The 25,948-nt window shown below is 35.3% G+C and overlaps 6 protein-coding genes across 11 annotated transcripts; 2 read left to right on the top strand and 4 right to left on the bottom strand.

Annotated features, from left to right (window-relative positions):
* Nucleotides 1-3,658: 3,658 nt before the first annotated feature.
* On the bottom strand, nucleotides 3,659-6,395 carry LOC111015091 (PHD finger protein ALFIN-LIKE 1). The gene is made up of 5 exons (XM_022290006.2): nucleotides 6,068-6,395; nucleotides 5,949-5,981; nucleotides 5,243-5,465; nucleotides 4,731-4,851; nucleotides 3,659-4,214 (listed from the first exon to the last, which is right to left on the bottom strand). The coding sequence occupies exons 1-5, from the start codon at nucleotides 6,156-6,158 to the stop codon at nucleotides 3,963-3,965; spliced, it is 720 nt and encodes a 239-aa protein (XP_022145698.1). The 5' UTR covers nucleotides 6,159-6,395; the 3' UTR covers nucleotides 3,659-3,962.
* Nucleotides 6,396-7,675: 1,280 nt separating this feature from the next.
* On the bottom strand, nucleotides 7,676-10,572 carry LOC111015114 (uncharacterized). 2 transcript variants are annotated; one of them, XM_088124119.1, is made up of 4 exons: nucleotides 10,297-10,572; nucleotides 9,723-10,141; nucleotides 8,101-8,548; nucleotides 7,676-7,947 (listed from the first exon to the last, which is right to left on the bottom strand). In XM_088124119.1, the coding sequence occupies exons 1-3, from the start codon at nucleotides 10,459-10,461 to the stop codon at nucleotides 8,107-8,109; spliced, it is 1,026 nt and encodes a 341-aa protein (XP_087980245.1). In that variant the 5' UTR covers nucleotides 10,462-10,572; the 3' UTR covers nucleotides 7,676-7,947; nucleotides 8,101-8,106. The 2 variants fall into 2 exon arrangements, with proteins under 2 accessions (XP_087980245.1, XP_022145729.1); XM_022290037.2 differs by lacking the exon at nucleotides 7,676-7,947 and having other exon boundaries at nucleotides 7,955-8,548.
* A 1,486-nt stretch (nucleotides 10,573-12,058) lies between these two features.
* On the top strand, nucleotides 12,059-14,760 carry LOC111014985 (uncharacterized). Its single transcript, XM_022289872.2, has 6 exons — nucleotides 12,059-12,639; nucleotides 13,208-13,336; nucleotides 13,431-13,551; nucleotides 13,634-13,715; nucleotides 14,078-14,231; nucleotides 14,327-14,760. Exons 1-6 carry the CDS (start codon nucleotides 12,337-12,339, stop codon nucleotides 14,441-14,443), a joined length of 906 nt encoding a protein of 301 aa, XP_022145564.1. The 5' UTR covers nucleotides 12,059-12,336; the 3' UTR covers nucleotides 14,444-14,760.
* A 151-nt stretch (nucleotides 14,761-14,911) lies between these two features.
* LOC111014986 (Rhodanese/Cell cycle control phosphatase superfamily protein) lies at nucleotides 14,912-16,515 on the top strand. The gene is made up of 2 exons (XM_022289873.2): nucleotides 14,912-15,418; nucleotides 16,222-16,515. Exons 1-2 carry the CDS (start codon nucleotides 14,973-14,975, stop codon nucleotides 16,421-16,423), a joined length of 648 nt encoding a protein of 215 aa, XP_022145565.1. The 5' UTR covers nucleotides 14,912-14,972; the 3' UTR covers nucleotides 16,424-16,515.
* Nucleotides 16,516-16,547: 32 nt separating this feature from the next.
* On the bottom strand, nucleotides 16,548-17,908 carry RSR4 (Aldolase-type TIM barrel family protein). The gene has a single exon (XM_022289871.2). It carries the CDS (start codon nucleotides 17,760-17,762, stop codon nucleotides 16,836-16,838), a length of 927 nt encoding a protein of 308 aa, XP_022145563.1. The 5' UTR covers nucleotides 17,763-17,908; the 3' UTR covers nucleotides 16,548-16,835.
* A 4,145-nt stretch (nucleotides 17,909-22,053) lies between these two features.
* Nucleotides 22,054-25,281, bottom strand: LOC111014943 (GDSL esterase/lipase WDL1). 5 transcript variants are annotated; one of them, XM_022289818.2, is made up of 8 exons: nucleotides 25,114-25,273; nucleotides 24,890-25,023; nucleotides 24,403-24,480; nucleotides 23,906-24,046; nucleotides 23,744-23,820; nucleotides 23,491-23,637; nucleotides 23,236-23,391; nucleotides 22,054-22,357 (listed from the first exon to the last, which is right to left on the bottom strand). In XM_022289818.2, the coding sequence occupies exons 2-7, from the start codon at nucleotides 24,998-25,000 to the stop codon at nucleotides 23,253-23,255; spliced, it is 693 nt and encodes a 230-aa protein (XP_022145510.1). In that variant the 5' UTR covers nucleotides 25,001-25,023; nucleotides 25,114-25,273; the 3' UTR covers nucleotides 22,054-22,357; nucleotides 23,236-23,252. The 5 variants fall into 5 exon arrangements, with proteins under 5 accessions (XP_022145510.1, XP_022145511.1, XP_022145512.1 ...); XM_022289819.1 differs by having other exon boundaries at nucleotides 24,890-25,016; nucleotides 25,114-25,269; XM_022289820.2 differs by having other exon boundaries at nucleotides 24,890-25,008; nucleotides 25,114-25,268.
* Nucleotides 25,282-25,948: the final 667 nt, after the last annotated feature.

Raw genomic sequence — 25,948 nt, 5'->3', positions numbered from 1 at the left:
CTTTTTTTTAAGATATTCCAATATTCGTAACATAACCTTCATATTATACGACCATATAATATTTTTATATTTCAAGATTTTATATTTCCACCGACTTCGTAAAAAAGTGTAAATGATACAATAATTTATTCGTAAGGAATAAATATTAATATCTCGAAGTGAGGTGTTTAAATTTAATGAATAATGTATCGGAATTCAAACAAATCTTATATAAAGTTCTTTAATGTAAAAAAGTGTAAATGATACAATAATTTATTCGTAAGGAATAAATATTAATATCTCGAAGTGAGGTGTTTAAATTTAATGAATAATGTATCGGAATTCAAACAAATCTTATATAAAGTTCTTTAATGTAGAAATTCAAATCTTATGTTTGTACATTTTATTTATGATATTGGAAATTCAAATCTTATATTTGTACATTTTATTTATAATTAGTTAGACATGACATATAAATGGGAGGAAAAAAAACAAGATTACGTTGTATTTTCATTTGCTTTGAAATATTATTTTGATACAGGGATATAATTCTATGATGGTTCAGATCTAAAATTATTGGATTTAAAGTTTACGGTCCAAAATGAAATATAAGTAAAATTTTAGGACCAAAATAAAAATAAGGGGAGAAGAAAGCACCAAAGGATAATAATAAGTGGATTGGGGGATTCAAATTCATAAGAGCATAGTTATGGAAGAGCACTCTGAACGGATGGATCCTTGGGGAAAAGAGAGAAAAAGAAGGAAGAAAAATGGGACCAAATCACCAAATCACGTGCATGTTTGGTTATTTTGTTTCATTTTCTGTAACTTTGAAAATTCCTTATGTGACTTTTTTTATATTGTATTCAAATTGTGATAGGGACGCCAAGCGAATACCAACTCAACTTTCTTCTACAATCATTTTAAACATGCCAATTCTTAATTGTATCAAATTAATATATACCAACCTTTTAATTGTCAAAATTAGGTGTAACTGAAACTAGTTTTCATATGTGGATTCTTTGACTTTGCAATTTTGGATTATAAAGTTATTACACGTCTTTGGGTGGAAATATGGCATATATGGTACTACTACTTAGTTTCTAGAAACAAAAATCTAATGCATCTTTTGATAAAGATTTTTATCTTATTTTATTTTTTTGTTTAGCTAAAGATAGATATATGACTGAATGGAGTGGGCCCTGGGTATGGTCTTGGACCATTGTAGAAATTACGGGCCTGACGAAGTTGGGCAAAGCAGTCCGCCGAGAAGCGCAATTCGTCATTTTCGAATAATCGGGATGGATGAAGCTGGGCTTCTAACACTCATAATACCATATGGACTCGATCAAGAATTTTACGGTCTATGATCATTTAAGAATACCATTGGACTGAATTGGGTTTGGATCATTTCGGGAAATCAGCACTTCATAAAGTTGGGCGACAACACCACATATAAAGCCCAACTTTTATTATATCACGCACACTCAATGAAGTGGGCCCCACTAAATGGATCCATTTTATAAAATCTGGGTTTCGTGAGGTTTGGGCTTGAACTCAATTAAGTGGGCCCCACTAAATGGATCGTTTTATAAAATCTGGGAAGTTTTTTTTTTTAACAGGCTTACACTGGGTTAACAGAGAGTTATAGCCAACATTTATTTTTTTTTTAGAGATTAACATTTTATTTACTTTCTGATATTTATTTATGATTGTTGAGTCAATTTCGAATTATATTGGGAAAAATTACATTTCAAAGGAAAAAAAACTATTTTAAAAGTTGATGTATAATTTTAAGTATATTTCTCATAAATTTCCCAAAAAAATATCTCAAAAATAGAGTTGGAAATGTTAAATAAAGTCAACCAATTTAAACCAAAAATTAATGTCAATGATGGTTAAAGGCAATGTCTTGAAAAAAAAACAATAAAATCCTAGTGATGATTTTTGCTGGAAAGCAAATGGATGATAATGATTTTTGGAGGAAGAAGGTTTACAAAATAAATGGAAAGAAAGTAGGTTAATAGAGAAATTTGTTGAATTAATTATCATTATTTTATTACGGAAGTATATTTTATTAATTAATTAATATTCAAATGTTAAAATTTTAAGCATTAATAAATATATTTGCATGAAAATCAAATTATTAGTAAATCCAACTCTTTAAGTCTAGTAGGAGCCCAACTCCTATCTTATTAAGACTCAGTCCAGTGGGCCCGAATTATTGTATCCCATCATTTTGGAAGTTTTGGGTTTCGTAAAGTTGTGCTTAGCAAGCCCCTAGAAGCCCAACTCTAATTATGTCTTACCGACTCGATCAGGGTGGTCCCCGTTACGGTCTTGGATCATTTTAGAAAATATGGGCCTCCTGAAGTTGGACTAGCACATAATGTAAGCCCAAGTTACGGTCTTGGATCATTCACTGAAGTTGGGCTAAGCTTACCACATTTGAGCCCAACTCCATATTATATCATATGGACTCAATGGAGTGGGGGGTCATTTTTGAAAATCTGGACTTCATGAGATTGGGCTAATCACGCGAATTATGTGGCTTGACTCTTAGTATAGCATGTGGACTCAATTGAGAGGGCCCAAGTTACCATCTTGGTTCGTTTTATGAAATTTGGGCTTCATGATGTTGGTCTTATAGTTGGGCTTTTAGGTGGCCTGCTAAACTCAAATAACCAAGCCCAACTTTGATATCATTTTAGCTCAATGAATTGGGTCTCCCGTATGACCGTTTTAAGGAAAACTGGGGTGTTATAGTTGGGCTTAGAAAGCCACATAGAAGCCCTAGTCATTATCGCACATGGACAGTGGGCCACCGTTGTGGTTTTGGATCATCTTACAAAATCTGGGCTTTATGAAATTGGGCCGAGCAGGCACACAGAAGCCCAACTTTCACACATCTCGCCGCCTGATTTGTTGGTAGGTTTTCCACCACCGACTTTTTTTAATATTATTATTATTATTTTGGGAGCAAACTATCGACTTCTAAATTATAAACAAATAGCACATAATTAGATAAATATCAGGTTTTTAAATATTTTGTAGACGTATCACTTATCAATATTCAAATTTTGAAGGAAAAGAAATACTTAATAGAATATTATTTAGATTATTAAGAGCCGTATGATAACTATTTTATTTTTTCCATTTCTATTTTTTATAAATTAAACTTTGTTTTGCTATCTATTTTTTAAAATGGTTTTCAAAATGAAGCTAAAATTTAAAAACTAGAAAATGTTCAAAAAATTGTTTTTGCTACTAAATTTTCGTTAAGAATTCAAACTGTGTCTTAAACAAAGGTAAAAATATACCAAAGAATTTGCAAACAAATAAGCAAAAAATTTTAAAACAGAAAACGAAAAACAAAATAATTATCAAAATGGACCTTAATAAATTATTAAATTGTGACAAACAAAATATGATTCGTAACTATCGAATCATCATCCTTTGATATAGTAATAAGTGTCATACCCACGTGAACTTTAGATTGGCTTATGCTTAACTATCTAAAAACCGACTGTTTCCATTGTTAAAATAGGTATGGGGTGGATAGAGGAAGGCAGTGTCCTAAAACTGGTGCTTATTCTTCCCACTGAAACTGCATGACTTCTGCTCTCTCTCTCTCCATGACAGCAGCAGAAGCACACGTATTTGAGCATAATAAAGAACATAAGCAACAGTTTTGATGGATTCTTCTTCTAAGATAAAATAGAATCATGTTTGTAATGACAATTTGAAATACAAGTAGACCAGTGGATGTTGAGTAAGTCATCCTAAATTGAACAATATATTTATACTAATACTAGCATAATTAACTAAGGTGATATACTTTAAGGATCCAACACACACCTATGAGATAAACATATTAACTACAAATTCGTACATACAGAAAGGAATATTGCTACTATGCTTTCATTAGTCACTTAACTCACCAGACATCACGCTTTTCCGGCCCCCCGTCTTCCTTTTAGTTACTACTGCCTGCCCTTCTTCATGCTGCAAGATGGGCACTTGTATTGTTTGATATTATCAGCCTTAGCAGGCGTTATCTTTACGCACTTTCCGTGGTACCACCTTTCGCAGATGTCACAGCCAATCCAGAACTCGTCTGCACTGTAATTTTCACCACAGCTACCACAGAGGGTTTCGCTATGTTCGTCAACATCCTCCTCGCAACTCTGATCAGCAAGTTTTGGGTTGCTTTTCACCTGTCCATCATTGGATCTCTAGAATAGAGAGGTATCATGTTAATGGACAGTCAGAAGGTTTCACAAGAAACAGATTTATTACTGTTCCATCCATGTTCTTCAAAAAGACAAGACAGTAACATGTGAAGAAGTTAGGCCTCTTGACAGGTGCGGAGAGAAGGAAGGGGGCAGTTCCCCTCTCGATTTGTCAGTCTGAGATTAAGAAAATTGTATAAAAATTTTAAGATTTTAAAGTTCTGTCTCATTTGTCCCTTCATAATGGAAAGATTATACATGTAAAAAGTTGAAATACAAAATTTTACCCGTTCCCTAAGAAAAATTTTGGCTCCACCTATGCTGTTATATGTGATTAGACAGAAGTTATTTTCTCCAAAATTTAGTAAGATCAAAGCTTTTTGAAAATAAACAATTTCCCTAAAGGATAATAAACTTGTACCCATCCTGAGAAATGAGAATTTTCGTTGCATTGAATCCCGGGAGCGAATTGTACACAGAAAGTTCATTATGAAAAGAAAAAGAAAAAATCAACTTAACCTTTGCACTTCCTTGTGATCTGCTTCCACTATCTACACTAGGCCTCTCTTTGGCAGGCTTCCGTTCTGTCACAACTTCAAAGACAGTGGGAAGATCATTCATCAAGCTAAATAAACGCTTTCTGTAATTATATGATTAGTAAGACGGAAAAAGTTAGTTCACGGTTTCATAGAAAATAAAATCTGTATATAATCACGTAAAACAAACAGTTAAGTAGCTCTTCAACCTCCTCAAAGCATAATTATTCACAGCTATTGAAGGTAATATATCACAATAAGTTTTAGAAACCAAAGAAATTAGTGTGATTGCAAGAGATTCCTTTAGTTAAGAATATGTTATGGAGAGTATTTGCGAATAATGCCAGAAGAAACATTACAGTAAATTTTCATTAGCTATGAATTATAGAAGTTAACAAACATCATTGACAGATGTAGGATTCAGAAAAAGTTACATTGAGCAAACCCTGACTTAGAACCTGCAAGAAAAAGATCAAAAAAGAGTAGTTAGTTTACCTTTCATTTCGGTTAAGCCTTGCTCCAAGATAGAAAGCCACAGAGAGCAACCAGGAATCACTGTGTACAGCAACTAGTGAAAGCCAATCTTTTCGGTTCATGCCATCTCTTGCAAAATTAATTCCAAGTGCAGGCTCAGGAAGCTCTGGTGGAACCTCTTCCACTGGAAGAACCACTTCCCATGTTTCATTGGGATGTCCATATAGACACAAATTTTCCTTATCTGAAAAGGTATAAATCAAAGTGAAAACATATGAGAGGCATCAGAAATGATAGTAAATCACTAATCTCAGAGAAAAAATGAATACAAGGCAGTCAGCAACTCGGTATACCGAAACAAGAAAACCAATCAACACATTACACTATGCATCGGTTACCGGCTTAATTGGGATACAGAAAGTATATGGAAAAACATTTCCAGGATGTCAGATCAAGATCATAGAAAGTAGAATCCGAATTCAACTACAATCATCCAATTTGAAGCAATTGTTAATGTTATGTGACAAACGAAATTAGGAAAAAATTTTCTCAATTCATTAGGTATCAGAGGTTCGTTGATAAGTGACAACCAAGCAAATCTCATTTTCTCCATATTCTCTGTTCGTTAGGTTCACCAGAAACACGCAAATTTACATTTAGAGAAACAATACACTCCGTACAAAAATCAATTACAAACAGCTTCCCAGAATTAACAATTACGCAATACCTGGATCACACAGGCCATAGAATTCATCGACATCTGCAACAACAAAAAAGAAAACGAAAATCAGTGATCTCTGAGGAGAAAAGTAACATAAAGAAGAGAAAATTGAGAGGAAAAAGGACCGTGAGCGAGAGCTCGAACAAGACCGGCGCGGCGGCCGCTGTAATCTTTGAAAATTTCCTCGACGGTTTTGGGAGTGGAGGCCATTTCCATGGCGGATTGGAGATCTGAGAGCAGAGATTGGAATGGGAAGTCACATGAAGAAATGGAAATTGGGAGAAGGATTAGAAATGAATGGAGGAAGGACTAATGCATGAGTTTGGGAAGGAAGAGAGCGTAAGAGACAGAGATCCATGTAAACGTCAGCACCGAGACACAGAAGAACCGGAGGTTGGAATGTAAATTGACGCTACAGAATATTACTATTGCCACTCCACCCAAATTTTCACTTCCCGAACACTCCTTCTTCTTCTTTTTTTATTTTTATTTTTTATTTTAAATATTCATTCCAATTTTCACGTTCCGAAACTACCCATCCAAAAACAAAAACCGGCTTCATTTTTAAAAATTATCAAAACAAAACAAAACGAGAGAAGGATTTTTAGAACGTGGGTCTAGAACCAGTGGCCCAGAACGGGTACATGCAGCCCACAATAGGATTAAAACAAAAAATAATTATAATAAAAACAATATTTCACTTTGTCCCTTAATCATATTTTGTTTTTATTTGTGATTTTTCAGGTTTAAGATGTCGAAATTTCGAGGTCTATGCAAACGTGAAGAAAATATTTATAAAAGATTGATATTAATAGATATTTTTCTAAAAGGAATCACAAATTTTTAAAAAATATTTAAATTAACGAATAAGTATTTTATCACTTTTAAATAAGTTAAATTTCTTATTTATTAGTAACACATCCACTAATATTTTGTTGATATATATTTTTATATTTTTCATTTTTTTAATAAAATAAAAATGTTGATTCACCTCTTATGTCAATGTCAAATTTATCTTTAATTTTTCAATTTATTCTATATTCTGGATCTGGTATAGCACCTTTAAATTGACCAACTAGAAGAGCTATAAAATGGACAAGGCTGGAGTCGATCAGGAAAAAATTTAGAAGGGGCAAAATTTTACATTTTCACTTTTTATATAAATAATTTTAATAATTTTAAAAATTTAAGAAAAATTAAAAAAAAAAAAAAAACGCAGCCATTGCCTCCCTCCTGGCTCCTAAGTTCATATTGCATAAATGTATAGAAAGGTAGAAATTTTAAGGTCTTAAAACATAGACTACCTTACAAATAGGTAAGTTCTCCATAAAGGTAAAAAAACACCCCCAAAAAGTCGCAGTATAGTAAAGAATTAAGAAAAAAATATCTGCTAGAATTTACGCAATTATCTCTACTTTTTTGATAACTAGGAGTTGGATTAACTAGGAGTCGGAGCTATATCCAAAGGCACCTACGCCTAGATGAAAGATAGTACTGGGAAATAAGAAAAATTGAGATCAAGAATTAACATTAGCCAATCAAAACTACATTAAGCTGCAATGTAACCAATTGCTAATTATTGTCAGCTCGGTTAGACTCTAAATAGGAGTGAATCGGTGTCGGTTCTGGACACACCAGCGGTTTCAAATGTTCTAATATACCGGCCAACCGTCCTAAGACATACCATAGCCAAGGCCATACCAATTTCAGTGACAACATATTAATGCTCAAGCTGCGGGTAATGGGAAGTAACCATTGTTTTAATATAACAAAAGCAAAAACCAATCCGGTGGATGGACAAAGACATGAACCAGAATTATCAAAACCACAATAAAAGATGCAGCTTCCTCCACGTCATCAATGGTTACATCAACCCAATGAAAAAGGAAGCTACCAGAAGGGATGTGGGGGGGGGGGGGGGGGGGGGGGGACCTTTGGAAGGGCATGTTGGTATATGGTTTTCCATGATGAGATTTGACAATTGGCTCAGATTCAGAAATTGCAACTGTGAATGAATGAAATATTCAGTTTCATATTAAGCTCCTAAACCAAACAACTGTGTCTGATTCACTTATTAAATGGAACACAAACATGAACTTACTTCTCAGAACACTAAAGAAATGAAAACCATATATACGATGAATAGAGAACGAGTTACCATCTTTTATGAAGATGTTAATAACTGATTGATGCTCCTTCTTTGCTCTGACGTCAGTTTGATGGGGAACTCGATGTTGAACTTGATTCTCAAATTCCCCTTTCTAGAAGGTTCTTTTGAAATTGGCATCCCTTCCCCTCTGACAACTTCTTCATAACTGGGCCCAATGATTGAATTGATTGGGATTGTCAAATTTCGGCCATCAAGAGTAATCAGATGCACAGTGTAACCTGTTAGAGCTTCTACCAGAGAAATATTTTGGGTGGCAATAAGATCGTTGCCATCCCTTTTGAAAACTCTATGAGGCTTTTCATCGATGGTAAACACGAGGTCCGAGGTTATTGCTCTTGGTTGTTGATTTCCATTCTGTTGAAAAGTTATTTTAGTTCCCTTCTTCCATCCAGGCTTGATGTCTATTGTTAAGGCTTCCTCCACTGTAGTAGGTCTCCTGTACATAATAGCATCATAATATAGCTAGTATAGCAAGAACAATAATTAAGTGTTTGTCGCTAATTATCAATTAAATTATAATTCACGAACGTTAGAACCTCCTGACCAGTTGATACAAAAAGAGGTGAAGCTATAATTAAAGAAATCATTATTAAGTTCACACCAATACATCACCAGAGAATAATTTTGATCCCACAATGAATGGAGCCTTTTCCTTATCCAAAACAGTCCTTTCGTTGAGTTCAAGTGGAGCCAAAGGAATTAGGCTTACTTTCTGAACAGATTGTCTCAAAGAAGAAAGCGAAGAATGTTGTTTGTGCATCTGGGAAATGGGACAGACCAGCCAAATTCCATAAAAATCTTGTTCCAGAATCAAGAGTTGTAGTGAAAAAAAAAAAAAGGTGGTCTTGATTCTCTATACTTCAGTTTTGCAAATGATAGGGCATTGGGGAGACAAGTTAGCATAGGTTGGGATTCTCTTTTGGATTCTGCCTGACCTAGGGTTGTTTTTACTCCCATCAGAGGTTCCCACATGAAAACTTTTAACTTTCTTGGAGATAATTACCAAACCATGTGCACAAGCTGGGACAAAAAATTTGAAAGCTCTTGGAAATATCAAATAGGAAAGATTTGCAAGGAAATAGGAATCGTCAGAAGTAACTTTGATTTACATTTCAGGCAAAATAAATCTGTTTTATCCAATAAATAGAAAAGGTTATGCGTGCAAAGTCCTCCAATAAGTGATTAAGCAACCTTTTCTGTACTCTAGGACTCTCAGACCATTGGGGCCGTCAAAAAAATTCATAAATTCATTGGCAATATGTGCCCAAACTGAAAAGGGAAGGGGAATACCAACAAAAAGAAAAGGGGGAACACAACAACGACAGCTAACCTTTTCATATTATCATGACTCATTATACAATCATGTACATCTTAAGAGGAATTTGTAAAACATTAGTTGATACAAATTGAAACAGGTCTAAAATGACAAGAATAAGCCATAAAATCATGGAGTATGGTGAAGCATAATAATCACAATAAAGTCATTCTAGAGCTTCATTTCTAACAGAAGAATATGGCATTCAAAATAATCAGATCAAACTCGAAAAATGGGTTAATTATGTTACAAATAAATAAGCTCTTGAGTAAAATGTCTGTAGATAGAGACTAACCCACTAGCATCCATGACATCCTTAGAAATCTTCATCTTCTTCGCAGATCCATTGTATAGATCTTTTAAACTACACAGCAGAGTCTTCTCTATAGCGGCATTTTTGCTAGTCATATTACCGGAGGCCGCACCAGCCCCACGCCTGGAGGAGCCAGGTTTATCATCACCAAACAAACCCCGTGAAAATCCATAAGCAGCAGCACGAGGGTCATCCGTGCAGCCCACTCCTACAAAAGGATTGCGAAAACCGAACAACTCCGAAAACAAATCATCGGCACTTCTCGAGTTGAAGCCAAACATGGCCGACGGACCATGGTCAGTCGAGTTACTGCAACGGCCACCTGGAAATGGCGTTTGCCCCTTCAAACCCTCCTCTCCTAACTGATCATACAGAACTCGTCTCTGAGGATCACTCAGAACCTAAGAACAGACAGAGGAACAGAATCGATCAAAAACCTATGATACCTGACACAAGCTAACATTCAATGGAATCCTGGAGTGGAATTGATATTAATGCGAACTGCCTACAAAATTCGAAGGAGACACTACAATAGCAGAAGAATCGCGTATCTTACATCATAAGCCTCAGATATTTTCTTAAATCTGGCTTCGGCGTCTTTGTTGTTGTTAGGGTTCTTATCTGGATGCCACTTCATGGCGAGCTTCCTGTACGCTTTCTTCAAATCATCGTCGTTGGCATTGCGATCAACCTGAAGAATCTTGTAGTAATTCACGCCCATTTTTCTGTCGTCTTCTTTCTCTGTTTTCTCTCTTCTTCTGAACTCCGGCTCTGCAATTTGGAATACTCGGCCCTCTGGCCAGGTTGCAGTAATCTTGAACAAAAAATAGAAATATCTACGAATTATATATATCAAGCTACGAATATATTGTTGATCTTGATTTTTTCAAATATTTACTATATATTTTATTGTTAATTTATTCATCTTCCTAACTGCTTACCATTTTGATTACATGTCAAATTACTGTTGAGCTATGTTTTTGTTAACAATCATATATTTGATTATTTGTTTGATTATTACTTTTTTAATATTCTATATATTTATATAACTAAATCTTAATTGAAAATAGATGAAATTGAATTATGCTCGATTATAAATATATTATATTTCTTTTAGTACAAGAGACAGGGATCCAATTTCTAATCTCATGGGAGTTAGGTGGCTAATCTTATGTTTGCAATATATTATATATATTTTTTTTAAAATTTAACCAGGTATAGATTTTAGCATTGAGTTAGGTTTACGAATTGATACATTTATTATTTTATATTTATTTTATAATTTTTTATATGGATATTCTCCACATTAGCATTCCAATTCTGTCACTTCTCTTTTACAACAAATAATACACTTGTAGGAATATTTTCTAATAAATATATTTGTAACGTATTGATTGTTGATTTATCATTAAATTGATTATAATCTTTAAATTTTTTTTTTTGAAAAATAACCTATTAGATTGCATGACCTATAAAAAATTCAAATGCTTTTATAGCATTATATAAAATCGTAGTACAAACTTGAGAAAATAAAAACATATTTATATTTAACTAACTGTTCAGAGCTAATATGTGTGCTAAAAATTTGTCTTCTTTGAAAACAACTTTGAAGCTAGCTTTTAAGGATGGATCCACATTCCTAGATTTTCAATATCTTCAGAAATGATCTTAATTGCGGTTTGTGAATCAGATTAAAAAATAATTGGATTTGGTGGAGGTTGAGATGCTTAGCCGCCACAAAATCTTCATTTCAATGCCAGCTTAGAACTATCACATGCCTCAGTGACAGCTACTTGGGCCTGCTTTAATTGTGGCCCAACTTTTACGCCTGAGATTGCCCGGCACAGGGCCTGCTTAGTTTCTGGTCCAAATTTTCTAGCCTGAAATTTCTCGGCCCATTAAGTTTGCTCTAGTCTAGTTGATTCGGTACGAGGTCAATTTCCCTTTTTGTTAGTTTCTTTAGTCTGAAAATATTGAAAAAAAGATAAAGTGAATTGCTGACGTCATGCAATGAAATAACAACTCAATTAGGAGACCAAATCCAAATAAAACACTTATGAAAAATCCAAATAAGGAAAAAACAAAGCTATATAAATAATTGTTTGGAAATAATAACAATGATAGAAAAGTGGAGACATTAGATGGGGCCACGGAGCCCATCACGCGCAGCTTGACGTCTGACGACGATGTGGAATGGGGTTAGTTCATGAACCACCAAAATACTAAATATTCCTTTGCGCCAAAAAAAAAAAAACTAATATTATTTTATCAATAAATTGGAATAAATGATACCGTTCCTTGGCTGTAATAAAAGGATAATTATTATTAATTAAAAAAGTTATTTTAAGAAAGAAAGAAAAAGTAGGAAGCAGTCGTTGAAGCCGAGCCAAGGCGGCAAAAAGCGACCGGACCACCACCATCACCTGCCATCACCGCCACAATTCCGTCTGCCACAGAATTTTCAAATTGCTTTATGGCGTTTTTAATTATTGTCAATCGCTGAAAATGATAGAGAAAGAGAAGTAGAGCCGTGGATTCTACCTTTGGGATTCAGTCAATTTTGGGGATCTCTCTGTATCTGCGATTGGTGGTGGATATGGCGCAGATAGGTCAGACGGAGGTGTGTGCGCCGAGGTCTGTGCAAGTATGGCGAGCCTTAGTCGATTGGCTCTCTTTCTTTTGTCATATAATTGTTCAGATCGTGCGCGGTGCTCCTTCCTTGGCTCAGATTTTGTCCTATGTCGGTGTTAGATTCCCTCTTCTTGCCTCATCTGGGTCCTCTTTTAAGCCCTTGCCCGTCTCTGAACTACCTCTGCATCAGTTTTCAGCAACGAAAGTTAGCTCTCTCAGTGGTGTAGATGTTGGTGGAACTCAAGATCGCCCTCTGGAAAAGATTACGGTAATGCTCGTCTCGTCTTCTTCGTTCCTTCTATATTTGTTCGCAAAATGTGAGGCATGATTAATAACTCGGGACATTATTAAATCGTTGGGCACCGGAACGGAAACTGGCTTTATTTCAGTTTGCGACTCACTAATTTGCTGGTTAGTTTAAGATGTTCTGTGATTCGTACTTAGAAGTTAAATGTACTTCGTTGGGGCAATCGGCGTTGTAGAAATGTTAGATGATATAGCGTCGACATTGGTATTTGATTTCATAGTTTAGCTGTTGTATTGAATTAAATTGTAATTTCCGTTGGTAAGGGACTTCATTGACTGTTAACGTGCAAAATGATAGAGTAAGCGATTGATTTTGTAATTGAGTGGGATAGTGAAAATGCGTTCCTGCTGCATTTCTTTTAGTTATTTTTGCTATCTGTAATGGGAAACCTTTTGTTACATTGTTGAGAATAAATTCGAGACAATCTAAACATTTGGCTAATTTTATGAAGGAAAATCAAATCACGGTTACTATAATACTGTTATTCATTTGCCATTTTGTGATTTTAATACATCAATTGCGCATGCAGGTGGTTCTTGATTTGGATGAAACCTTAATATGTGCATATGAAACATCCAGTTTGCCTGCCGTTTTTCGCACTCAGGCAACTGAAGCTGGCTTGAATTGGTTTGAGCTGGAATGTGTCTCCTCGGACAAGGTACTTCTGGATTTCTGTCTCTAGGCTACAAAATATTTCTGAACTTCACTACAAATCTATATTTTATCGATTAATTTTGGTAGTTCTATTGAAGGAATATGAAGGAAAGCCAAAGGTCAGTCATGTGACTGTATTTGAACGGCCTGGATTGCATGAGTTCTTGCGTCAGGCTGCTGAATTTGCTGAACTCGTTTTATTCACTGCTGGCCTTGAAGGTTTGACATTGATTGATCAATATCTTTTGTGACTCTTCTCCTGTTAGTCCGTTATCATATGTGTTCTCTTGCGCATGTACAGGATATGCTAGACCACTGGTCGATAGGATAGATTCAGAGGGAAGATTCAGCCTTCGACTTTATCGACCATCAACGGTTAGCACGTAAGTATTTCTTCCAATTAGCAGAAATAATATTTCGGGTATAATATAAATTTACCTCTCTGTTGGGTTTAGAATCTAAGATTACTCTTGTCTGGGGTACTACACAATTAAGCAAGCATTTCATTCTATGAGAGATTTTATGTTCTAAGGTTTCACTTATGTTTTAGGCATTTCTTGATTCTTGGAAGCATCTTTTCAAGTAATTCATTTTAATGATGTACTTCATGTTCTAACGCATCTAAGTTTTTAGTTTTGTTCTGGCTGTTAAATATATACAGTCATGATATTGAAATAGTAACTGATAACTACGAACTTATAATGTTAAAGTTTCTTGATTCTTAAGATGTATCTGTAAATTGCAGAGAATACCGAGAACATGTTAAAGATCTATCATGTATACAGAGCGATCTCTCTCGAATTGTTATTATTGACAACAACCCTTTTAGTTTCTTGCTGCAACCATTGAATGGAATACCATGCATCCCGTTCTCTCCAGCACAGCCTTCTGATAATCAGGTAGCAGCTTCTCTTCTGATAACGCAATTTTCAAACTCATGATACATTTCATTAGATACTCACTTGCCCTTTGTTCTGTGATGTGCCTTCCTCAGCTTTTAGAGGTCCTCCTCCCGCTCCTCAAACGCCTCGCCCTGGAAAAAGACGTCAGACCGGTACTTTACGAAAAATTTCACATGCCTGAATGGTTTCAGATTCATGGAATTCCTTAGCCTGAGAAAATTACTACAAGACAGACAGTAGCTAGCATGTTAAGTACTGGAGCATGCTATGAAGTCAGTCAGCACATTCTTTCCATTTAGATCTTAGGTGAATTAAGAAGAAATTCATGAGATATATCCACAATGTATGTTATTTCAACCTTAGGTTAATATATTGATACAGCAAGACTGCAACCATTATAATAGCTGTACTCTTAAATCTTAATTCTTTTGTATAATTACCCTTTAGAACATCAAAGAGGAAATCAAACTTTGTAGCTTAAAATAAGCTCCCTTGCATTTTCAATACCATGCTTCTGTTTACTTGAGATATCAGCATACTCTCAAAGGAAAAACATTGGTGATATTCATGCATGAACTCCAGTGGGCTTCTTCATGGAATGGAGAAGGCCCATGAAAATGGTTCTCATCTTATGGAGGAAACTTAAGGGCCTGTTTGTCTGGCACCATTTTGAACAAAAGTGACAGCGAAGCCGCCATTTGGCATTGGATAAGTTGAGACCTGAGGCTGAGAACAACCATGGCGGTGCAACTCAGCAATGTTTACGGTACACCCATCACCCAGCGAACAGCGGCGCCGCTGATCGGGCGGCGAACGGCCACATCTCTGGTGAGAGCGGTGGCCGGAAATGCTCAGGAGCTCCTGAAGTCTGGCGAGGTTCAGGCGATTAGTCCAAAGGAGGCGGCGGCGGCCATGGATTCCGAGGGGTTCAGGCTTCTGGACATTAGGCCGGAGTGGGAGTGGGAGAAAGCTAGAGTGAGAGAGTCGATTCATGTGGCGCTGTTTGTGAAGGACGAAGACAATGGACCGATTAGTCTTGTGAAGAAATGGGTGCATTTTGGGTACATTGGACTGTGGACTGGCCAGTATCTGACGACCTTCAATCCTGATTTTAATCGGAAAGTGGAGGAGGTTGTTCCTGATAAGAACGCCAAGCTCCTTGTAGCTTGTGGCGAAGGGCTAAGGTGAGATTAATTTTCTTTCTTTCTTTATTATTTATTTTTTTCTCAATTCATGAATTCTTTTTAGTGGTGTGCCTTTCTTGTGGTTGCCAATGTTTCTTAGGCTAATTCCTCCCTTTCAAGTATTGAATCAGTACCCTTTTTCTTCACTCGGGAAGGCTTTCTCTTTCTTTTTTTGGCAAGAAAGAGAAACTGGGCTGTATGGGAGATTTGACTTTTCTTTTTTTCCTGTTGATTTTAAAATATCATGAAAATCCATCGTACTCTCCTGCTGATCAGAATTTAGAACTCAGTATTTGAAGCGATGCGTTCACTTGATTTGATTTCTTAAATCTAAACGCAGCTGTGGCCCGTAGAAAGAAGAACAAAACTTGGGTACTCTTAACGGGTTATTTTTGTGCTGTTAAATTTTTCACAAATAAGAGAAAAATGCATTTTTCAAAAAACTTAAAAAGCTAAACTTTTAAATTTTTGTTAATAGTCTGTTAAAAAAGGGTCAAATATTATTTCAATTTATTGCTAGCTAGCCTCTTGGGCCTATATTATCTTATGTGCCAAAAAGTGAAGTAAATAAATAGGTACTAGTACTATAGGTTAGCACTAGAAATATTTCCTGCAAGTACCAAATGAAGCTTATGCGAGGACTGGAGAGAATAGTGAAAGATTAGGTCCAAAATTTTTTTTTCAATCCAGCACACATTTGACGTTTTTACTTACCATAAACGTAAACATGTGAACATTTTATCATAAGGTAAAAAATTATTTTCCCTTCTCGTTCGGTTTTCACTGTGCTTTGCAAGTTTTAGGTCTTTGATCGCAGTGTCGAAGTTATACAAAGAAGGTTACAAGAACTTGGGGTGGTTAGCCGGAGGCTTCAATCGTTCCGGCGAGAGTGACTTTCCGGCCGTCGAAGGGCCAGAGAAATTACAATACGCAACAATCGGGGGAGTTTCTTACTACTTCCTCCAATTGCTTATCATCTTGCAAGCCGTGGGTAAAACCCGCTGAGGCCATCCATTCGTTTTTAATTCCTTTTAGTTTTTTGTATGATTTTACAACTACATTGTTCTGAATCAAAACTAAATCTAGATTTCTAACCAGCACCTCTTCATTTTAAGAGACAATGGGGAAATTATACGCATAATTATCTTGTTCTGGTCTTGATAAATCCAATAAATTCGAAGGTGCAGAAACCACCAGAAATGAAACACAGAGGATTAAAAGTAACATTACAATTCAAGATGTTCAAGAAGGATTAAAGAGAGGATGCGAAAGAAATTCAATCCAAACAGGAAATCAAATTTCTTATAGCTAGCTATATGTTTAGACGTAAATTTTGAGAAACTACAAGTTCCCAGATCCAGAGAAAAGGATTCGAAATTGTCATACCAAGGCGTGCATAATCGCCGGAGAAGACGAACTACTCCGATCGATTGGCGAACCTTTCGACCTTATCGTTCAAGTTCAGTCCGACCATTGCCTCGCCAAGCCCACAGCTCACGTCCGCCAGCACCTCCGGATCATTGTAATGAGTAACGGCCTGCACAATCGCTCTGGCTCGCCTCGCCGGGTCGCCGCTCTTGAACACGCCGGAACCGACGAATACTCCGTCGCAACCAAGCTGCATCATCAGCGCCGCATCGGCCGGCGTAGCCACTCCACCGGCCGCGAAGTGAACCACCGGGAGCCTCCCGAGCTGCTTCGTCTGCAGCACCAAATCGTACGGCGCAGCGATCTTCTTCGCGAACGAGAACACCTCATCGTCGTCCATGTTCCTCAACAACCTGATGTCCCCCATCACAGACCTCACGTGCCGCACCGCCTCGATGATATTGCCGGTTCCAGCCTCGCCCTTGGTTCTGATCATGGCCGCCCCTTCGCGAATGCGCCGCAGCGCCTCGCCGAGGTTGCGACAGCCGCAAACGAAAGGAATGCGGAAATTGTGCTTGTTGATGTGGTTCTCGTCGTCGGCCAGAGTAAGCACTTCGCTCTCGTCGACGTAATCGATACCAATGGCCTCGAGAATCTGCGCTTCGACGAAGTGGCCAATTCGAGCCTTCGCCATGACCGGAATCGTGACGGCTTGTTTGATTTCCTTGATAAGTTGAGGGTCGCTCATTCTGGCGACGCCGCCTTGAGCTCGGATGTCGGCGGGGACGCGTTCAAGAGCCATAACGGCGCAGGCTCCGGCCTCCTCGGCGACGCGTGCCTGCTCGGCGTTGACGACGTCCATGATTACGCCGCCGCGGAGCATTTGCGCCAAACCTACTTTCACAGAGAAGGGGGATTGCTTCGTCTCGGCAAGAGCTCCGTTCCCGTAGACGGCTACAACTCCGGATCCTGCCATTTCCGCCGGGAAATTAAGCTACAGAGAAGAAGAATTAGAGTTTGAATTACCAAAATCCAAAAAAATCCAAGAAAAAAAAATTAAGGCGGCGTATCAGAGCGCAGTGGAAGGCAGAAGAAGAAGAAAGAGGTGACGAGAGATTGGGGCAGAGAAAGCTGCTTAAGTAATGGTTGTTCTGGAATGATCTTATCGAGAAGCGTGTTCTCCACGTCAAGGCTCCGCGCGTGGGATAAAAAAACCTCCCCGAGGGCTGAGTGGGGGTTAGAATCGATCTTGATGATAAAGTATTTGAATCCAACGGTCGTAAACGAGAGATGAGGGGGCGTTAGAGTGGACGTGCCTTCCATATTCATCACCGAATTGAAGCCTGAAGCCCTTGTTTTGCGCACCAGGAACTTGATACGTGGGGAGCGGTGGTTCGTTGGTTTTTTTTTTTCGAAAAACATGGTGCTTTTATTAGGAAAAAAAAGTTTAAATAGTTTTTGATCTCATCACTCCAGTTCATTTAAAATTTTTACTTTAGTCTACATTCTTTTAATTTTTTTAAAAAATAGATTAAACTAGACATGTTTTTTTTAAGTATAAAGTTAAAATGAATCCAATATAAAAAGTATAGAGATCAAATAATATTTAAACTAAGAAAATTTATATGAAGGTAATCAATTCTCAATTAGTCTCCCCTTTTAATTTTTTTGGCTAAATAATTTGTTAGTAATTCTTCAATTTAATAATGTATGTTTACCTTCATTCATATATATATATAGTACTATAAATTGAGTGATATATTTAGTACAATAAATTGTGTTTATCACTAAGCTATACCAATGTTAACTTACCTTCATATTAATTTTATTTATTAAGCTATGTTAAAATTTGTATTTGACTAGTAATTTTTTTAGGAGATACAATGAATCTTTGTTCTACCCAATTCTTCCTATATCCTACAAAATAGGAAGGTAGTGGTTACACATTTGTTAGACATAGGCTCCCTACCTTATAAATCTAAGGTCCTTTCTTTTATCAATGTGGGATCCTTAACATCTAAAAATACAATCCAAGAACATTTTCACACATACATGCATCTTCTGTAAAACTACTTTTAATGTGTCTTGATAGTGGGCCGCATCTTTTATTTTTTCCCTTTCTTTTAGTACATATAGGGGTGGGGATTCGAGGTCAACCTTTTGGTCGGAAATAAGATAATCAATTGAGCTATGCTTAGGTTGGTTGAGACATATCTTTTCTATGGACAACGTTTACGAACATGCCTCAATCCACAATTTATAAGTTTTTCTTACCACTTTATTTTAATGTTGTTTTATATTAAAGTAACTATCTTTATTGATTATTTGAGAAATTCCACATACTACATTTTCAACCATGTTCTAACTTCTAACAGTTTCTGAAACTGGTAAAAATTGCCTCAAACTTACCTTTAATGACCGACAAGAAGAAAACATATAAGAGAATATGTAACATTCTGAACATGTTTTGTCCTCACTCAGATGCTTCCTAGTAAAACCACTAGAGGTCACCCAATCGAAGATTGCTCCAAGTCAGACACTATTAACTTTGAAGTTTTTCTTACGATTGGTTACTGAAAAAGGAGGTGCACCCTTGTTAATATAGGCAATAACTATCAATTTTTTTAAGCATTTCTTGCTCATTCTCCTATGATCTCAAGATCTCCCTCATTCGGATATGGTATCGGTTCATTCATGTATCCCTCCTTTTTACTCGAGTGTCGGGAAAAATTATTGAAGTATGAGTTTGTAACCGCAAAACATTGGGAAAAAAAGAAAATTTCAGAAGTGTAAATTATGATTGAATGGAAAAAACAATTTCCCAATAAATTAGACGACAAGATGAGTGAGTAGAAAGAATTAACAAGAGACACATCACGTGACCATTTGTTCTAGTTTTGTCAAGTAAATGTCTATAAAGAAGATATGGTAGGTTTTATCAAAGAAAGTTTACAATAGCAATTTCCATATATGTATTCGAAGATATGTATTGGGTTCTTTGCTAGAGTCATGGACACTCAGCGTGGTCCTTCTTTTTGGCACGTGGACTAATACACGATACAATACTAAAACTAAAATACAAAACAATTCTTACAGCGAGATTTTTATTTGTTTATTTATTTATTTTGTTTAAAGGAACTCTTCGTTGAAAAACTAAACACCTATTACGTGGTCACCATGAATGAAACCAGGTGACAATAGGGTGGAGCACAACATAGCCATGAGTGAGGTTGAACGTATTCCAAGCTTGGATTGTGCTGGATGTACATCGTACGAATTATCTTGCCAACATGTCACCAAATGCACGGCGAGCTACATGAATCCAATAACAAAATGATCCGGTATTAGGATTGTCCATCATACTCAAGCAAGTACGCATTAGAACTCTTCTTCGGCTCAATACCATCTTGATCTAAATACCAATTTAACCAAGGCATGTTTACAACATTCCATTGGTATAAACTCTCGGTGCAAGTTGTCACCCCAACCGGATCCTATCACCTTAGCGGTTTAGTCCAATACTAGCAAGATTATTTTGACTAGAATCACACATCAACAATAATAACTAACATAAAATTTTTCAAATATAGCATGAGTTTATTTTTTTTTGTTTCATATTAATTAGAATTAGACTTTAAATAATTAGATTGGGTAACTTTTATAAAATATGAAATATTCTACCGTATTTGAAAAATAAATGTTTATTTTAGACTATTTACATAAATGTGATAAGAGTAAAAATAAGGCAGAATACTATACAACCAACGTGTGGTCCAAAAAAAGAAAATTTGTGGTTGAATTTTCTATAATTCAAATGGTTTGAATAATTAAATCATTAATTTCACTCTCGAACTTTTTTCTTAATTATTATCGTTAACTCCAGAGAATAAGATAGACGGTCCTTGCCATATTAGATTGAAATTAATTGTCCAAAATAACTTTAGAATGTAGTTTGAATTCACAACGTTGACCGTAGAGGATTGTTCCGTTTGAAAGCTATTCCTCAAATTTTAAAAAGAGAAAAAAAAAGAGAAGAAAACTCTTATTTTCTTTTTCTGCTAATTTGTCATCCAAGTAAAATAAGGTATCCTGATAAATACAATTTAATTGAATAGAATTTATCCTCGGAAATTGAATTTAGAAAATGTAAAATAATATTATAGGTGGGGATGAAGCAAGTGCAGGGTGCCTCTCATTCCCAATCTCTCCTGACACTCCTTTCCCTCCACAATTAACAAACCACGAAAGTGAGAAACAGAGAGAGAGACGTGTTCAACTTTATTTTACTCAATTTAATTTATAATTCTTTCTTTTTTTGTCAGTCCCAATGCTATCAATTACGTCACTTCCCATTTGTTTCTATTTGATTTTCTTTTATTTAGTGAAATTTTGATTCGTCGTACAATTGAGTCAAAGTTTGTCAAAATTTAATATTAGTTAGTCAACTCTTAAAGTTGATGTTGGGAAGAAGATTCGGTCCAGATTCATTTTTCTTTTTTCTTTTTTACTCGTTCCCCAATCTATTTTGAATTCCTTTTTCTCTAACTTTTTGTAATAATTTAATGTATTATATTCTCAGTAGCCGCCCTCTTTTTTAGTACAAATATGACAGCCGCCTCTTTTTAAGTACCATGTAAATTGTCTAAACAAGAATTCTTAAACATCGAACAATCAGAGTTATTATTCACTACATCAAAAAAAAAATTTCATGAATAAAAGATTTAAATTCATTAGAAAATAAAAAATATGCATGTTGGATGAAATGGTTGTTACTATCTATTACAATAACGAATCATTGGTTTAACTGAATAAAATAGATAGACCTTCATCTTCGTCTTAGGTAGGTGGAGAGTCAATATTCAAATACTAAGCTAAAATCATATTTATACCCCCTTATAGAGATAAATTTTATACCTCTACAAATAATAAACTCTCTATTTTTAATGTTTAACATATTAATTTGACACATTTTATCGAGTATAACTCAATTGGTTAAAATATATATTTTCATGTGTTTAGTTCAAATAATAATGATTATACTTTTTTTGACACATTTTAAGGTGTACAAACTTTAATTGAAAAAAATACTCACCGTACCTATCATTAGAATAATTTTTGTGGTTATTTCATCTTCAAATGTCAAGCAGTGTATGGCAAGAGGTGGTTGAGAATAAAATTAATCCATGGTTTCAAGTATGTAAGATTTTTTATTATAATTATTTAAAATTAGTGTTCAATCATTTAAAAGTCTCAAAATAAAAATTAGATAAATCAATAATTTACATGTTGATATTTTATTTATTTAATCTACAGTGCAGACGTACATCATGTAGATTTTGTAACTCTATTTCGAGTTTCGACAGCCTTATAAGACTTGCTTGTTTAAAAGAAAAACGCTAAATCTAGAAAGCCACTACAACTGGGCTATTTTGATCACTTTAGAAGCCCAATAAACCATGCGTATGAACCGAGCCCAATAACGAAGCCCATTACATATGCTCCACACAACATTGGCAGAGTCGCAGTATGTGATCCAAAAGTAGCAGTCCTGGATTTTCTACTCTTTTATCCCTGCATTTACACGTCATCATTTCAATTTTAATTTGTTAAACCCTCATAAATTAAACTCGAGGACAAAACGGTAATTGGACAGGTAACGTTATTTGAAGATCAGTTGAAAATTAAAAAAGCAGTTCAACCTTTTTTCTTTTTCCATTTTATTTACCCCATTTTAATATATTTTTTTAATCTATCAGCTAAAATTTTAGCCTTAAATTACATAAATTACATAAATTACAACATATATATATATATATATCACCCACTTGAATTTTGCCCTTTGTTTCAAAAAGGCTTATATTCTTGCAAAAGTTTCAATATTATTCTTACCTTTCCTAAAAATGTTTAAAATATCATTTAAGTGAATATCCTTTAATATCTTAAAGGAAAATTTTACGTGACCGAAATTAAAACAACTTAATAATCAACGTACCTTTGTTATGAAAGATTAAGTATTTTTTAAACAAATAGCAAAATTCAAGGATTTTTCTCTCTTTTTTTTTTTTGAATTTAGCAAAATTCAAGCTTAAAAAGAACAAATGTCTTACATATAAAAGTGATTAAACTTAGTTGTAAGAATGGGTAAAACTTTAGTTTGATTGATAACCGTTTCATTTTTACTTTTCTGTTTTTAATCTCATTGGTAAGTTTTTACCTCTCTCAAATTCAAAAACAAAAACAAAATTTTAGAAACTATATACATATATATATACATATTCACAATTTGCCTAAAAATATTTATAGAAACCATATAACAAAATAAATGAAAACATGGGTGAAAATAATGTTTTTAAGCTTAATTTTTTAAAAAACAGAAAACCAAAGGTTATGGCATTAGAAAATAGATGTATTCACAGGTTTTCTTCGATGTAAAAGAAGAATCAATTTACCATTTCCAGTCAGGAGGCTAGTTTAGACCAACATAATCGAATTCAATTGGCAATGATTTCCAGTTCAAGCTTGGTTCCCAGTCTGCCTCCTCCAGAACCTTCAAAATTTCCTCTGCAATTATCTGGCTCCCTTCTGCTGTAAAATGGATTCCATCCCTGAAATTCAACCCAAACAACAAACACCTGATTCAATCTATTGCTGTTAAGCCAGCAGCCAGCGAGAAAGATCCCCCATTAAACGCTATATGAACTAACGTGAAGCAAGAAGTGAGCCAGTCATCTCTCTTCTGGATTGCTGTCCACATATCTATGCATTTCACGTCTATCTTCTTGCAAAGTTCTACACAAGCCTCTGCATATTTCCGACAAGTCTCCATTGTTCGACGTTCGGCTATATCCGCGCTGCCTCAACCAGGAAACAAAACGAGGCATTGGGATTGAAAAGGCAAGGCAGGCAAAAACAGAGGATAAGTTCATCAAAATAACCAATATAACATGTGCACCGCACCTCAATTTTTCTTTCATTAGAGCACAGTTCACGGGCGGAGCCGTGAGGAAGATGACACGGGTTTTCTCCGATAGGCTCTGAGAGAGTGTTCAACAAGACGATTGAGCAAGAAAAAGTTCACTGATGCTTGAATCTAGATTAATGTTTAAGGAAGTAGTTCACCTTGAGATGGAGGGCAATGGTCCTCATATTCTCAATGTATTCAGGAAGTGGCACATGAGAGCCAGGGCAAGAATGGTCAGGAAGCACTGAATCATTACCACCAAAGTAGACTATCACTAATGAAGGTTGGATGGCACTGTCCTGCGAGACAACAGATTTTAAGAACAATAAATCAAATCGACCCAACTCAGCAAGAGCTATGATATTTAGGAAACGGTACTTTGAACTACTTTTGTTAAGAATGTTTATAAAAGATTAAATATATTCGATCCTATCAGCATGAGCTGTTGGGTTTAGACTTTTAGTATCAAACCAGAAAATTTCTATGTTCAATTATTGTCATATCTAAACTCAATTATTCATCATAAACCATGAATTACTATTTCATTTTTTTAAAAGACGCTTTGCAAAAAGCTTGTTGAGTTATTTTACTGCCTCTTCAATCCTCGAAACAAAAGTTTCCTCAACATTATGCGATCACAAGCACAACTGTGTACCTTTGGAAAGATTTTATGCAAGACCTGCAGAGCCTGTCTTGAATTCCAACCACCATAGCCGCGCAACAGGATATCTGCCTGTGGAGTTGTATTAAGAATTTAGTATGGAATGCAATAAAGATATACATGAACCACAAATTGAGCTCTCGGAACGGACCAAAATTTCATCCATGGCAAAAAATTATTCTCTCCGATCAAAACGAAGGTGAGAAATGGTTAGAAATCCGGAAGAACTCGAGAAATGCGATGGAAATTCATAAAAAGAAGTCTTCCCATTTAAAGGAAGATGAGCAAATGTGAGTGATAGAGATCCACTCGAATTTTCTCCATTTAAAGGAAGAGACGGTGAATTCTACTCTACAACTTTGCGATTTTCGGTCGCTAAACTTCAAAATACGAAACCGTGGAGAATAAACAGAAAACGTGGAATTGAAGCAAAAACAGGACGGAACTCAAAAAGCTCCACAACGAGACTAACAACAAATACCTTACGGGCGTACAAATCGGCAAGAAAAGCACCCCATCCGCCATGGCGATAGCTTAACTCGACTATGGAAGAACCAAATAGCACGAAAAGAGGTCTCGAAGGGCCTACCATTTCTGCTCCTACAATACTAAATTCTATATAGAAATAAACGGCTGATTGAATTGAAGATGAACAATCATAGAACAATTTCGTTTGAAATTTAGTTTGGTAATCGATAAACAAACCCGATGGTGGTCGCTATTGATCTGACGCGGAGGTACTGCGTGCTTTTTCGCTACAACCATGAACAGAAGCAGTCTCTCTGAATTCTGATTTCACAATCACTCGTCGTCGTCGCCTCACGGACCCTCGGAGACCTCCGCCCTATTTTATAGGTTTAGTTTAACATACTATTTTTGGGGAAATTTTCTTATCCTCTCGTGAATAAATTCGCATTCATCCTCCGTTTAAACTGTGCCACGTGTAAGGCATGTTCATTAACTGTTTTTTTTGAATAGTAAAATGTGTTTTTTTCTTTTTTCTTTTTTTTTTAATATCGAGAATAGTAAAATTTGTTGATTACTGTACAATTAAAAAATATATAAATTTAACTGGTTTCCACGACTCCACATATTTTAAATAAAAATTATCTACAAAAGTTTACATTCCCACTCATTTTTAACGGTAGGTTTTCTCTTACTAATTATTAGATTTTATTACTTAACCTTATTATTATTATTTTTTTAGTTTTCCATTTTTGTTTATTGATTGTTATTTTAAAAACTTTTATGCAGCGTCACTTCTCTCCTTCTTCATTTTTATTTGTACTAGTGTATTACCACGTGCAATGCACGTATAAATTTTTTTAATTATAAGGTAACTTAAATTTTATATAATTTCACGTAAAATATTTTAAGTATAATTATTTTAAAAAATAATTAAGATTAATTTTTATATATATTTATTATTATTGACAACTAATTACTAATAATAAAATGTACTATTTATAATTATTTTTAAAATATATTATTTATAGTTAATTGTTAATGATATATTTTGTAAATAAATAAATTAAAAGTA

The sequence above is a fragment of the Momordica charantia genome (genome assembly GCF_013281855.1).
Source record: "Momordica charantia cultivar OHB3-1 chromosome 5 unlocalized genomic scaffold, Mcharantia_2.0 BLBB01000005.1, whole genome shotgun sequence".
Classification (NCBI taxonomy): domain Eukaryota; kingdom Viridiplantae; phylum Streptophyta; class Magnoliopsida; order Cucurbitales; family Cucurbitaceae; genus Momordica; species Momordica charantia.
The sequence above is the reverse complement of the archived record's forward strand: the minus strand, read 5'-3'. Positions and strand labels throughout refer to the sequence as shown.

Bases quoted from the DNA above. Each gene is read 5' to 3' on its own strand.
- LOC111015091 (XM_022290006.2), bottom strand. From the start codon at position 6,158: ATGGAAATGGCCTCCACTCCCAAAACCGTCGAGGAAATTTTCAAAGAT. The intron at 5,982-6,067 runs GTCCTTTTTCCT...TTGTTGTTGCAG, and splicing joins TGTTCGAGCTCTCGCTCACG to ATGTCGATGAATTCTATGGC. The intron at 4,852-5,242 runs GTAAACTAACTA...ATATAATTACAG, and splicing joins AGGCTTAACCGAAATGAAAG to AAAGCGTTTATTTAGCTTGA.
- LOC111015114 (XM_088124119.1), bottom strand. From the start codon at position 10,461: ATGGGCGTGAATTACTACAAGATTCTTCAGGTTGATCGCAATGCCAAC. The intron at 10,142-10,296 runs GTAAGATACGCG...GTCTGTTCTTAG, and splicing joins AAATATCTGAGGCTTATGAT to GTTCTGAGTGATCCTCAGAG. The intron at 8,549-9,722 runs GTTAGTCTCTAT...TATTATGTACAG, and splicing joins GATGTCATGGATGCTAGTGG to GAGACCTACTACAGTGGAGG.
- LOC111014985 (XM_022289872.2), top strand. From the start codon at position 12,337: ATGGCGCAGATAGGTCAGACGGAGGTGTGTGCGCCGAGGTCTGTGCAA. The intron at 12,640-13,207 runs GTAATGCTCGTC...TTGCGCATGCAG, and splicing joins GCCCTCTGGAAAAGATTACG to GTGGTTCTTGATTTGGATGA. The intron at 13,716-14,077 runs GTAAGTATTTCT...TGTAAATTGCAG, and splicing joins CGACCATCAACGGTTAGCAC to AGAATACCGAGAACATGTTA.
- LOC111014986 (XM_022289873.2), top strand. From the start codon at position 14,973: ATGGCGGTGCAACTCAGCAATGTTTACGGTACACCCATCACCCAGCGA. The intron at 15,419-16,221 runs GTGAGATTAATT...TGCAAGTTTTAG, and splicing joins GCTTGTGGCGAAGGGCTAAG to GTCTTTGATCGCAGTGTCGA.
- RSR4 (XM_022289871.2), bottom strand. From the start codon at position 17,762: ATGGCAGGATCCGGAGTTGTAGCCGTCTACGGGAACGGAGCTCTTGCC.
- LOC111014943 (XM_022289818.2), bottom strand. From the start codon at position 25,000: ATGGTAGGCCCTTCGAGACCTCTTTTCGTGCTATTTGGTTCTTCCATA. The intron at 24,481-24,889 runs GTATTTGTTGTT...ACAACTCCACAG, and splicing joins CCGATTTGTACGCCCGTAAG to GCAGATATCCTGTTGCGCGG. The intron at 23,821-23,905 runs GTGAACTACTTC...ACACTCTCTCAG, and splicing joins CCATTGCCCTCCATCTCAAG to AGCCTATCGGAGAAAACCCG.